Consider the following 12,464-nt stretch of genomic DNA (forward strand, 5'->3'; position numbering starts at 1 on the left):
TAATTTCCTTTTTGTCATTTTGGTGTAATTGTATTTATTAAATTTTACTCTGTTTTTAACTCGTTTTGGGAATTTCATTGTCATGCATTTCGACCATAATCCTGATTTAGTACAGCTTAAATTCTATATACTCAATGCCATAGCTACAAGGTGGTGAGCTCAAGTTTATTTAGTGGCTTTAGTGGTTCACCCCACCAGGATTTTAATTAATACTTGAGGTGGGTACATTCACCCCTCAACAGCTAACCCAATAGTTTACACTTAGGTAATGCAGGGGCTACTCTTTGGGAACCAGCAATATTTCATTTGTTTCTATACCATTTAATGCCAATTCCCAGGTGCAGCTTTCTTATGCAGCTGATTGAAAACTCTTGATGCTTTCTTTATGTTCCACAAGAACGCTGGATCTTAAATGTGGACCTGATGGCAGATAAATGTATCGGATTCTGAATATATTGGGGCTTCAGAAATAAAGTCATTTCCTAACAAAACCAACAAACAATTTTCCTAACCCACATCTACATGGCAAGGTTAAGGGCAGAGTTTGAAATTACAAACGGAAGACATGCTGCAATGCATTTCCTTAGTGTCACAAAAACACGAAGAGCTAAAAGAGAATACAAAAAAAAACATTTGTTGGAAGTTTCAGGTTTAGTGTTCAGAGACTCTCAGATGGCCGTGTATTGAAAAAAGACGAATATGGTGGATTTGTGGCATATCGGGGGCATAGCTTAATTCTTTAGCAATCATTACTTCATTAAGTAAAGTTTGCGATTTAGATCATAAAGAACGGCAACTGAAAATTCCATGAGTCTTACTTCACACGGCAGCAACTGTTCAAACAAACACAATAATCTAAGAATCCCCACTGCAGAAGAATTATTACTGATGATGATATAAGTGAAACAACTCTGCTTCACGTTATATTCACGCGAACAAACCTTAACGGCATACATTGCACATAAAGGGTTTATTTTAAATGTTTTAGGGATAGAGTTACATCATAATTATAAAAATTACTTACATAATTAACAGATTGAATGAAATTGTTTATACTTCTAAATGCAGAGAACAGATAACGGTCTACATAGCTCAAATAATAAAAAGGAAACCAAATGCTAAAGATGGTCAACTGCCTAATTTTAGAACGTGAACACGAAGGTTTATTAACTCTACGCATACCAAGATCCATCCAGATTGCACCAATGATGTAAATACAAAAAAAGCACAGCATTTGTAAGGAACCACAAACTACCATGTAGATAACATGGTAATGGTTTTGAAATTACAACGGTTTGTGTTTTGACATAATTTGTGAATTCACTTGATTGAAGACAATGCTCTAGGAGCATATAGTGCATTTCATAGCTAACAGGGGGCAACCAGATTGCAAAGCAAATCTTTAAAGGGTTTGGCACTCAAAACAAGAAACAAACATTTTATTCGAAGTGTGAGATGCGAGGCTTTATTCTTTTTTCTTTAAAGCACATGGTCCCTTAAAATGCTGTATGTGGACATACAACTGGAATATTACCGTCCGTTGGCACTATGCTCACCTCACCAGTGCATGTAAACCTAATAACATCCACTGGAACAGCACAATAAGCAGAGTTACAAAATAAACGGCTAACATGCAACTTTACTTTGATACACTGAACGGTCTATACTTTAAGCATGCAAAAAAGGATGGTCTGCATTTAAGATTCTTTCTTGTGTTTTAAGGTTTTACATGGCAGCCTGACTTCACACATACACACGCACAAAGTACATCAATACTACAGCAGGTAAATGAGAAAGGCCATACATATTACAAATCGATCTGTAGCTTGTGCAATCACAAGTCCCATGATAATTTTGGAAAGCCGATGTTGACCCTCTAAAATAGAGAAACAACATTTAGTTTCAAGGGTAACACAAACTGCATGCAAATCTGAAATATGAGCCTAAACAAAAAGCCCAAAATGTAGGGACGTTTAGTATGAAGAAGTTTAAACTTAGAAAACGTATACGTTTGCTTTACAAATAAAAAAATAAAAACTGTCTTGGGGCACTTTGGGCATGCTGTGGCTAGTCTTGCAGGGCCAAGCCAGCAGGTTTCTCCCATTGGAGCTGCAGAGGAAGATGTATGCATGGCGGCATCACAATGCTGTGCACGCTGCTTAATTGACTCAAAAGAATGATACATAATGGACGTGCATTGATAGTGAACAGTTTTGTTGGGTGCCTTGAGAAAAGAAAACGTAAGTAAGGTTGTTCCCTCAGAGTAACCCACATTCACTGTATTGTATCAAGAACATATCGTCTGTACAGTGCACCCACTCATTCGTGTGCCATAATTGTTGATGTGGGCTCATGGAGCCAGGCTCAGTTTGAGATTTACATGCAGGACTCTCAAAGAGTCAATTGGTACACTATACAGATCTGCAGGATGAGAAAAACACTGTTGCAAATCTGCTTACTTTGTTCAAAACACAAGTAACAATAACGATTCGGGTACTTACTGCGATGAAGACTGCATTGAGAAACCATTAAATGAAAGACACTAGCCTGCCACTAGTTAGTCGCGATGAAATTCTAGACAAACGGCAACAATAGCAATGGGCACACAATTAAGGTACTGTATGCATATGGTGAGTATTAGTTACAATTCAACAGCAAAATGAGGCACAAGCCTTAAGGCCAAAATATGAACCAGGCAAAAAAGGTTGAAAGGGATTAAAACCACAAAGTCTTCAGCTTTCAGAAAACCACCAGAAGACAAGGTGGCCTCAAACATCTCTGCATCAAAACGACAGCCTAATAGCTCACCGTTTATTTAAATAGTTTGCATTACTTGATATCAAAGCCCTCTTTTGCTCAGCATTATGGTACAGCTTCCAAAGAACGTGTGAAAGGTGCCAATAAACCTGTGAAGCAGTAACAGAGTGACATAACAATTTTGTCATTCAACTGACCTTTTACGTAGACTTCATACGGACATACTGAGTTAATCTGACAACTCCCTTGATAACTACTCTTCAACATTGAAACTGTGAAGACGTTCTGGTCGTATGGCCTGCTATTATATACATTCTGCTTCCCGTGCTTGGTATTATTTACATCCACAATCTTCCAGATATCCGGGCATCAAATCACCTCACATTCATGACACAATCTTCCACTGGCAGGCAAAGCTCCATAGTATTGATTCGCATTTGCAGAATACCCCACCAGGGTCGCCAGTACACAACAAAGAAAAACACGTTATTTTAGATTGCAGTTTAGCTGTATGGACATATACCTGCATTCAAATCAATAGAGTGACTCTTCATCTAAATTGATATGTTGAAGGGACTTTTCAGACGCAACTGGAGCTACCTGTGACGCATCTTGCACTTACTCACTGCACACGCACAAACATCTGGATAGTTTATGCGATTTTAGACAACAAAGGAAGATGGGTAGCGGTAATAACGCACCCGTGCAGTGTATCGACCACAAGACGCGAGAAATTGGACACGTGAATCACTTTCGTAATTCATGGTTTCAAAGAAGCAATATGGATGAGTAACTTAATGTGTTAATGCTTCAGGAGATGTTTAATTGTGAGCACGCCAGAGCACAAATTCAAGAGCACAAAACCTTTCTCGTCTCCACAGCTGAATCCTACCAGGACCCGATTACCCACTGCTGAACAAAGGCGTGAAGCCTCCATGAACTATTATCACCAGCAAATGAAACCTGGCATGAAGGAGGCTTAGATAGTACAATTTCATATAATGGGGGCAAGAATGCAACAGACAAAAACATGAAATATAGTCAGGCTTTTAGGACTCTACTGCTTGCTCCGTTTTTTTTCTTCGTTTATGTTGCACAGTTAGTGTTTCACAGCTGTTCTTTGCACTTGGACTTTCTCCTCCTCCCAGATGCCTGCTTCAGTCTTCTTTCAGTCAAAGGCATTCCGTAACACAAAATGACTTGTACTGTGACAGAATTGTACAGAATTTGCAGGCAGAGATTGTGGGTTCGCAGGGACATTTATGCTTTCATTAAACTGGAAAGCAGTCAAGTCTCTTTCTTGTGTCTACAAATCTTTTTCCACTTGTCATAGTTCCACAAATTTGGCAGCAGTTCATGTGTCACATCTAGGATGTTTTCACCAAATCGTAGACGTAAATATGGAAATCATCATCAAACTTGATGAAATAGACAGAAGGTTTGGCTTCAACTTGATGAATGACCATGCCAGTCCTTTTTGAGCCATCCTCTTTGGCATACTCCACTTGCTTGCCAACCAAGCTGTCTACAACTTCACCCGGTTCCCGCTCTGCTGGAGGAGAGTCATCTGTTCAAGAAAAAAAGGTTGAGCATTATTTGTTTTGCGAAAGGTACAAGATCACAAAACGTGTTTACAATATATCTGCGCAATCACCTGTAAAAAAACACACACTATATATTTTATCACATACTTTGTTCAAAATGTCTTTGGTACTACCCACATACCTTTGGACATCCTTTACAATTCCTATGCAAATTCTTGGATTTTATAGGATATGATAAATGCACAAGCTACTAATGGCCCAGGAGTGGTGTCCCAGTGGGATTCCTTATTGGGTCATTCTGAGACGCCTTGTGTTTTTAATACAAGGATCAGGAATTTTCCATGCCCGAATATACCGCATCAGATAATCCTTGCCCCAGGGATGCTAAGACCGAAAGTCTTGTGCGGGCCTACAGGGGCTGTGGGCACCAAGCTGCAGACGAGGGACACATATTTCAATCAATCCTACCAATGGGGGATGATTCCCAAGGCCAAGTCAGGCTGTTAACAGTAAGGCTGGAAGGGCTTGCTCCCTTGCTGTCGAATGCAATCCAGATTGACATGAGATCCGCAGGGAGCTGCTTTGCGGGGCCTGAGCTTGCCTGCACGAGGCCAAGATGTGGTGCTGGGTGTGAACTGGAAAAAGAAGCAATCTCCACTGTAGCATATAATGTGGTGATGCATGGTGTTAAAATGCAATAAAACCATACGTATTAAAAAAAGAAACAAACAAAAATGCAAATCTCCCTCAGTAGTGCATTAATGTGACCTTCACTGCAGCTCAGTGCATTTATTTTATTTTTATTTATTTATTTGCAAGTTTGTATAGCGCTAGGAATAAACTTCCGCAGAAGTATCTCCGCGCTTGAGACAGCCGGCAAGTAAACTTAAAAAACAGTAGCATTGAAATTACAAATAAAAGCCCTCTGACAAATACTTAGTTCGGAGACAGAAAACTTGCTTCAGCTAATTTTGGCCGAACAGAAAAGTTTTCAATTGTTTCCTAAAAAGGAAATGGTCCGGACATTGCCTCAGTAGTAGAGGAAGCACATTCCACAACGTAGGACCCACCACAGACAGGGCCTTACCGCCCAATCTGGTTCTACTGATCTTGGGTACACTCAGTAGCTGCTGTTCACTGGACCTAAGGGAGCGGGTAGGGACATATGGTATAAATATTTTGGCCAAATAGTCCGGTCCAAGGTCATGTAGACCTTTATGTATAATACAGCAGGTCTTAAACTTCACTCGTTGACGTATGGACAGCCAGTGAAGTTTATTCAACAGGGGTTTAGATTGCGATCTTGGGGGGGCATTAAGAACAAGCCTGGCTGCTGTGTTCTGCACCACTGGTAAACGATCCAGTACCTCTTCATTTGCACCTGCCAGAAGACCATTACAATAATCAAGACGGCTGATTACTAAAGCCTGAACCAAAGTTCTTCTAAAGGAGTCTGGGAAGGAAAGGGAAAATCCTACGAAGGAGACCTATCATATGAAAACAGGATCCCACAATGCTGTTACTATGTTGTTTCATGGTTAACTCCGGTTCCAGCCATACTCCCAGGTTCTTGATTATTAGCTTGGGTTCAGGAATTGGGCCTAAGTCCAGAGGCCACCAATCAGGGGACCATAGGACCTTGGCTTCACCAAAAAGCATCATCTCGGTCTTACCAACGTTACATTGAAGAAAGTTGGCAGACATCCAGCGAGATACTGCAGTCATCCCCTCGGAGAAAGATTGTATAACCTCCGGTGTTAGTTGTTTGAAGGGGAAAAGCAGCGGAGTATCGTCAGCGTAGGACACTGGACAGAAACCAAAGGCTCTGGTTATATCTGCCAAGGGGGCCACATAGGCGTTAAAAAGAGTCGGGCACAAACAAGATCCCTGAGGGACCCCCTTGGTGATCTTTACCTCTTCCGACTTAAACTCACCCATGGTGACACATTGGGTGCGGTCGGGGAGAAAGCTCTTTATCCATCCCAGTGCCCTACCGCCGATTCCCTTCACAGTCAGTCGTTCGATCAAGATGTTGTGTGAGATGGTATCGAACGCTGCCGATAAATCCAGCAGCACCAGGACAACTGAATAACCACTGTCCTGGTACATGCGGAGATCGTCCGTTATCGACAGCAAGGCCGTTTCGGTACTATATTTTGGCCTAAAACCGGACTGTGAGGGATCAAGGCTTCCAGATTGTTCCAGGAAGTTGGACAGATGTTTATTTGTATGCTTTTCGATGATTTTCCCCAGGAAAGGTAGCAGGGAAATCGGCTTAAGGTTAGACAAGTTGGTCCAGGGGGAGGAGGTGTTCTTTCTAATCGGTCTGACTAAGGCCTTTTTCCAGTCCCGTGGAACACTTCCTGTTGTTAATGAGAGATTCACCAGGCTCTGAATGTCAGGACCAAGTGTTCTCCCTAATGGTCCCATTAGCCTGGCTGGTATTTAAATCAGACGGGCTCCCACTTTTTATGCTATTAAGCAACTTCTCAACCTCTAACAGGGAGATCTCAGGAAAGTTATCGAAGGTGTTGGAATTGGACACAGTTTGCACCAGTACATGATCATCCTGGCTAGTTCTAGCTAGGATAAGTGCCTCTATCTTATCATAGATATCATCAATTTTTTTTGTAAAGAAACTCGAGATGTTGTCACAGAGATGTTGGGATGCCATCTCTGCACTTTCGCACGCCACAGGTTTTAAAAGTGTTTACAATCTGGAAGAGTACTTTCGAATTATTGCCTGCTGCCTCTAATTGCGAGGTAACATAGTTCTTACGTGCAGACCGAATGGCTTTATGATAGATGTTTGTAGCCTTCAGATGATTGATTTTGTCTTCCTCTAAGTGCGATTTTCTCCATCTCTTTTCGGCTTTCCTAGCTATGCGCTTAAAGTTTCGCAGTTCTTCCGAAAACCAGACCTCCTGTTTTCTAGCCAGACACTTTTTAAATGTTTTTAACGGGGCAATCTGCTGCACCGCCATATTAATGGCTGTGTCCAGATTTGAAAGTGCAGTATTAACATCATCAGTAGCCAGGGTAAAAGGAGAAACATATGCTTTATTAAAATGTTCATCAGTTAATTTATGCCATTGTCTTCGTTTAAGCGGAATTTGTACAGGGAGATTTGAACATGTAACCATCTCCGGCATCGAAAACTCAAGCACAAAATGATCTGTCCAATTACACTGTTTAGGTATGGAGCATTCAATACCAGAAAAATTAGAGAGAATCAAGTCCAAAGTGTGACCTGCCACATGCGTAGGTCCACTATAGCGCTGTTTCAATCCTATTAAAGATAAATCAGTCAGGAAGGATTGGGCCTCACTATTATTTTCTATCTCACAGTGAATATTAAAATCACCAACCAACAAAAAATCTTTATCTAGGCAAACATGAGGGGCAAGTGCTTCCACGAACTGTTTAGAAGCACCTTTTATGGGGCCTGGAGGGCGATAGATCAAAGCTCCCTTTCTACTGTGTTTGGCTGACAGACCAATCTTAAAAACCATCATTTCAAAGGCCGGACTACATCATTGGTCTAGCACCGAGACAGAGATATTGTCTTTGTAAACAATTGCTATTCCCCCACCGGCTTTCTTGGGTCTGTCCATTCTAATGATTTTATAGCCTTCCGGGATACCAAGTGTGATGGCCGGGAGGGTATGGGGTTTGAGCCATGTCTCAGTAAGGAAACACAGATCGGCTTTATGTGTGGAAATGAGATCCCAGACCTCAATATAACGCTTTGCTAAAGACCTTATGTTACATAACAGGTTCTTCCCACCCTGGATTAGTACAGTAGGTTTGTGTTTAATGTGTTGTAGAGGGCATGCATTTCTTACTATTAAAAATTGGTGTTGACATATCCTGCACGAAAACGGCCCTTCCAATGAGCACTGATGCTTTTCCTCACATTGTGTGAGCAGATTGTTTCTTAGACGCATCAGAGCCTGTGAAGAGTAGGTCAGCCTGGGTACCTTAGGTCCATTAGATGTTACTGCCATGGCCCCTGGTCCCGTCTGGGCACGGACGGGCACAGACGGGCTTCTCTCTGGCGCGTCTCAGGCGCTTCGCTGCGCGCGACCGCTGCGCATTCACTGCGACGAGGGGGCTAAATACCCCTCTGCGTGCTGCAGCTAGAGCGCTAACCGCTCGATGTGGGCGGAAGTGACCTGGCTCTGCCTGACCCGCCCTCCGCTCAACGGCACTGGTTGCCGAGTCGGATCGGGGCGGGCAGGTCGTGAGATCGAGCCCAGGCTGTGCAAGAATTTAATTTCACAATGCGCCTAAGCGCCCCCGCTCTTCAGTGCAGACAAGGTAAATTCAGTGAAATAATAAAATACGGCGCTCTTTAAAATCGCATTAAACCGTTACTGTCATCACATTTAAAATGCTCTATTCAGCAGCATACAGTACTCAGCGTCAGCGGGTCGGGGAGACACTGCCACCGTCCTCCCTACCGTGGTTCGCCGCCTGCTCCTCGCTGCCTAAATACCCCTCTGCGTGCTGCAGCTAGAGCGCTAACCGCTCGATGTGGGCGGAAGTGACCTGGCTCTGCCTGACCTGCCCTCCGCTCAACGGCACTGGTTGCCGAGTCGGACCGGGGCGGGCAGGTCGTGAGATCGAGCCCAGGCTGTGCAAGAATTTAATTTCACAATGCGCCTAAGCGCCCCCGCTCTTCAGTGCAGACAAGGTAAATTCAGTGAAATAATAAAATACGGCGCTCTTTAAAATCGCATTAAACAGTTACTGTCATCACATTAAAAATGCTCTTTCAGCAGCATACAGTACTCAGCGTCAGCGGGTCGGGGAGACACTGCCACCGTCCTCCCTACCGCATTCAAACTGATGAAGACAGAAGTTCCATTTTGTGAAGGTCTGCACTGTGGAGAGCTGAGCCTTCCTACTCAAAACTGCAATTGCCAGCTAGCGCAGGCTAAAGATTTGGGTAAGTATGTGGTGCATTGATAGATGCTGGGACTCTGGTACAAAGAGTATGCTATGTTCAGATTGTTAGCCCTTGCTGCCTTGGACAGAGCAGAATGGGGTAATAGTACCTAGATTGTTGTTGTGCCTTCGTTGATTGGTGTCTGTGGATTATTGAAGGGCAGCTGGCAGCTTGAATGACAGAAGAATGGCAGTAGCACACCAACTGTTTAAGTAGTAATGGTTGCGAGCCAGAGGCCCACAAGCTTAAGGCCTATATGCTGATGCTACACATCTCTACCTCTGCTTCAGACACACAACTCACCAAACACAGCCTGTACACCATCTGGACCTGGCGGTTGAGCGCCTAGCTGAAGCTCAACCCAACCAAGACAGAATTCCTGTTTGTTGCCAAGAACAATGAACAAGCAACAATAAAACCGGTCTCAATGACATGAACTTTAACAGATTCGAACCCCAACTTTCACTGAATGCCTAGTCACTTGGACTCGCCAGACACCAACCTCACTCTCAAGGAACACACTGCAAAAACACTAAAGACCACCTGGCACCAGCTACTAAAGACAGTGAAATTATTTAATCCAGGTAGCAGTTTCAGAACTGCTGTTCAAGCCCTCATACTCTCATTTAGATGGTGTAACTCCCTACTCCATGGCATCTCAGACTCCATATTGGTAACCTTCAAACGCACCCTACACTAATCCACAGCATTAATAAATATGATCATATTACTCGTATACTCATGAAAGTCCACTGGCTCTCCTTGCTGGCCTGCACAATCTTCAAAACCAACTGCACCATTTACAAAGCCATCAAGACCAGCACCACGCTTATCTCGCACACCTGCTCATCATCTGGCAGTTCACAGCACACGGAGTCATGTTTTAAAGTGACTTGTGGCATCACCGCTGAAGACAAGAATGCACCAATACAGACTTCACTCCAGAATCTATTTTTCCCAATCGGGTAAGAGTGTGGGAAAGAGATGGAGAGAAAGAGTGAAAGTGTGTGTGTGTCTTTGTGTGTGTCTAGAAGTGAAGCCTGGTGTTTGTGTCCTGGACAGAAACAATCTGGGGCAAGTATATATAAAGAAAAGAAAGTTCACATGTGCTCGCTTCCAGGTAAGGTGCATGTGAATCTGCAGCACTACAGACTGCAATTGACTGTGTAACCTTTTCCCATGGCAGCCTGTGTAGCTGTACATCATATGATGTGCATAGACTACATAAGAGTTCTCAATGCAGTGTGTTTAGCCTTCGCTCTGTGGAGTAGTAACTAAGTCCAGCACTACATACAACCAATTGCTGGTACTGCTACACCCTCCCATACAAAATAATTGAGGCACGGACTTAAAATTCAACCCCATAGGAAATTATATTACTTAAAATAGCTACAAATATATATAATTATAAATCAATGCTAACAAATATAAAAATAGTGCATAATTATTTAGTTAAAAAATGTGATGACCTGTTTTGAATTAAAAAAGTAACATTTATTACTACATTGATTGAATATTTTATAATTAAATCAATTACGTAAATAATCTATGCTATATATATTATATATGCACTAAAAAAAGAAAGGCTGCAGGAATGTTCTAGTTCGTTTCAGATTTTACACATACAAAACCATAGAAATGTTGCTGTTATGGCTAGCTCAAGTAACTATAACTCATGCCCTAAGGTAACTATAGCTCGCACTCCCACCATGTACAGTTCTCTCATCAATAAATTCACTGCAAATGTTGCAGTGATATTATCAATGATGCCAATAGAAAATGTCTTGAGTGACGTAATATGTTGGGTAATTAGCAGTGCATGGTGAGGGCGCGAGTTATAATCACCTTAGGGCATGAATTATAGTTATATAAGTTACTTCTACCTATAACTGCTGAATTTCTATGGTGTTTTGTGTGTGTAAAATGTGAACCCAACTAGAACTTTCCTGTAACCTTTGTTTAAAGTGAATTTCTAGAATTTATTTTTACATAAAGTAATATTTAATTACCATACGTTAATCCAATTGCCGTAGCCAACCCCCGTGTGCAGTCAATGCCACGCCACGCACAGCATGCAGCCTGCCCCTGAGGCTAAACCCCCCACATGCAGCCAGCCTCACCCCCTAGAGGCAGCCAACCTGCGGATCCCCCTTGGGGGGGGGGGGGGGGGGGGTACATGGCCTACCTCTCTGTGAAGTGTTTGAAACCAGGGACCCATCACTATATCTATCGGGATAGGAGGGGCACACACCACACCAAGGCCATTTTCAACCCGTGGTACCCTATCCACCGGGGGCCAGCACCTTTTAAAATTAAGAGGGTGTACACAGCCCTCCTACCCTGGTCGATTTCAGCCCTCGTGACACTATCTCCCGTGGCCCGGCCAACAAAGGATGGGTGCCCAGGGCACTCACCACACCATGGTGGGTGGCTATGTGGAAAGCCTGCCCCCTTCCGCAAGTGAGCCAACATAGCTCTAGCCTGCAGGAAGCAGCAAAGAAAACGCTGCTCCCTGCAGTGGGGGGTGGGGTGTGTGTGTGTGTGTGTGACACACACAGATACACAAACACACATATTTCAATGGCAAAACAAAAGATTAAGCTGTAGGTATAGTTGGGGAAACTCTATTCTTTCTACCAAACCAAACAAAACACAGACATCAGAAATAAGTTATAGTTTTACCTTATAGTTATAATTTACGCGTTACTTTTAAATTACTATAACTTTATTCTTTCCATACAAACCAAAAGTACACTAGACTAAAATTACAAATTGTAAAGTTATACTTATACCATAAATTTATAATTTATTTAACATCTTCAAACTTTCATAACTCATGCTCCTCGATACACAGTGTATGTAACTCAGAAGACCCACTGCATTAACTATAGCTCGCCACTCTACTATGCACGGTGTACGCACAAACAATGCAATTTGTTATGTGACGCATTTTTGTAAATGCTATGATTTCATATGGTGTAAGTGATGTAATATGAAAGAGTATAAGCAGTGTACAAAGAAAGCTCAAGGTAAAGTTAATACAGAGTGGCTACTAAGTTGGCTACAATAAGTATGGAGGGGAGTTATAATAATTTGAAGGTGTTGCGTAAGTTATAAATGTAAAGTATAAGTATAACTTTACAATGCAGAGTTTAAGTTCGGTTTGTATGGAAAGATTAAATAAAGTTTTTCTAACTGTAATTACTCAAAAG

The 12,464-nt window shown here is 42.4% G+C and overlaps 1 protein-coding gene across 8 annotated transcripts in view; it reads right to left on the bottom strand.

Annotated features, from left to right (window-relative positions):
• Positions 1-951: 951 nt before the first annotated feature.
• The window catches only part of SPIN1 (spindlin 1), a 252,334-nt gene continuing 240,821 nt past the window's right edge, over positions 952-12,464 (bottom strand). For all 8 annotated transcript variants that reach the window (XM_078675657.1, XM_078675653.1, XM_078675655.1 and 5 more), the window contains one exon: positions 952-4,324. In XM_078675657.1, the coding sequence (XP_078531783.1) occupies positions 4,125-4,324 (200 nt within the window). In that variant the 3' untranslated portion in view covers positions 952-4,124. The remainder of the gene's footprint in view (positions 4,325-12,464) is intronic.

The sequence above is a fragment of the Lissotriton helveticus genome, chromosome 2_1, assembly GCF_964261635.1.
Source record: "Lissotriton helveticus chromosome 2_1, aLisHel1.1, whole genome shotgun sequence".
Lineage (NCBI taxonomy): Eukaryota > Metazoa > Chordata > Amphibia > Caudata > Salamandridae > Lissotriton > Lissotriton helveticus.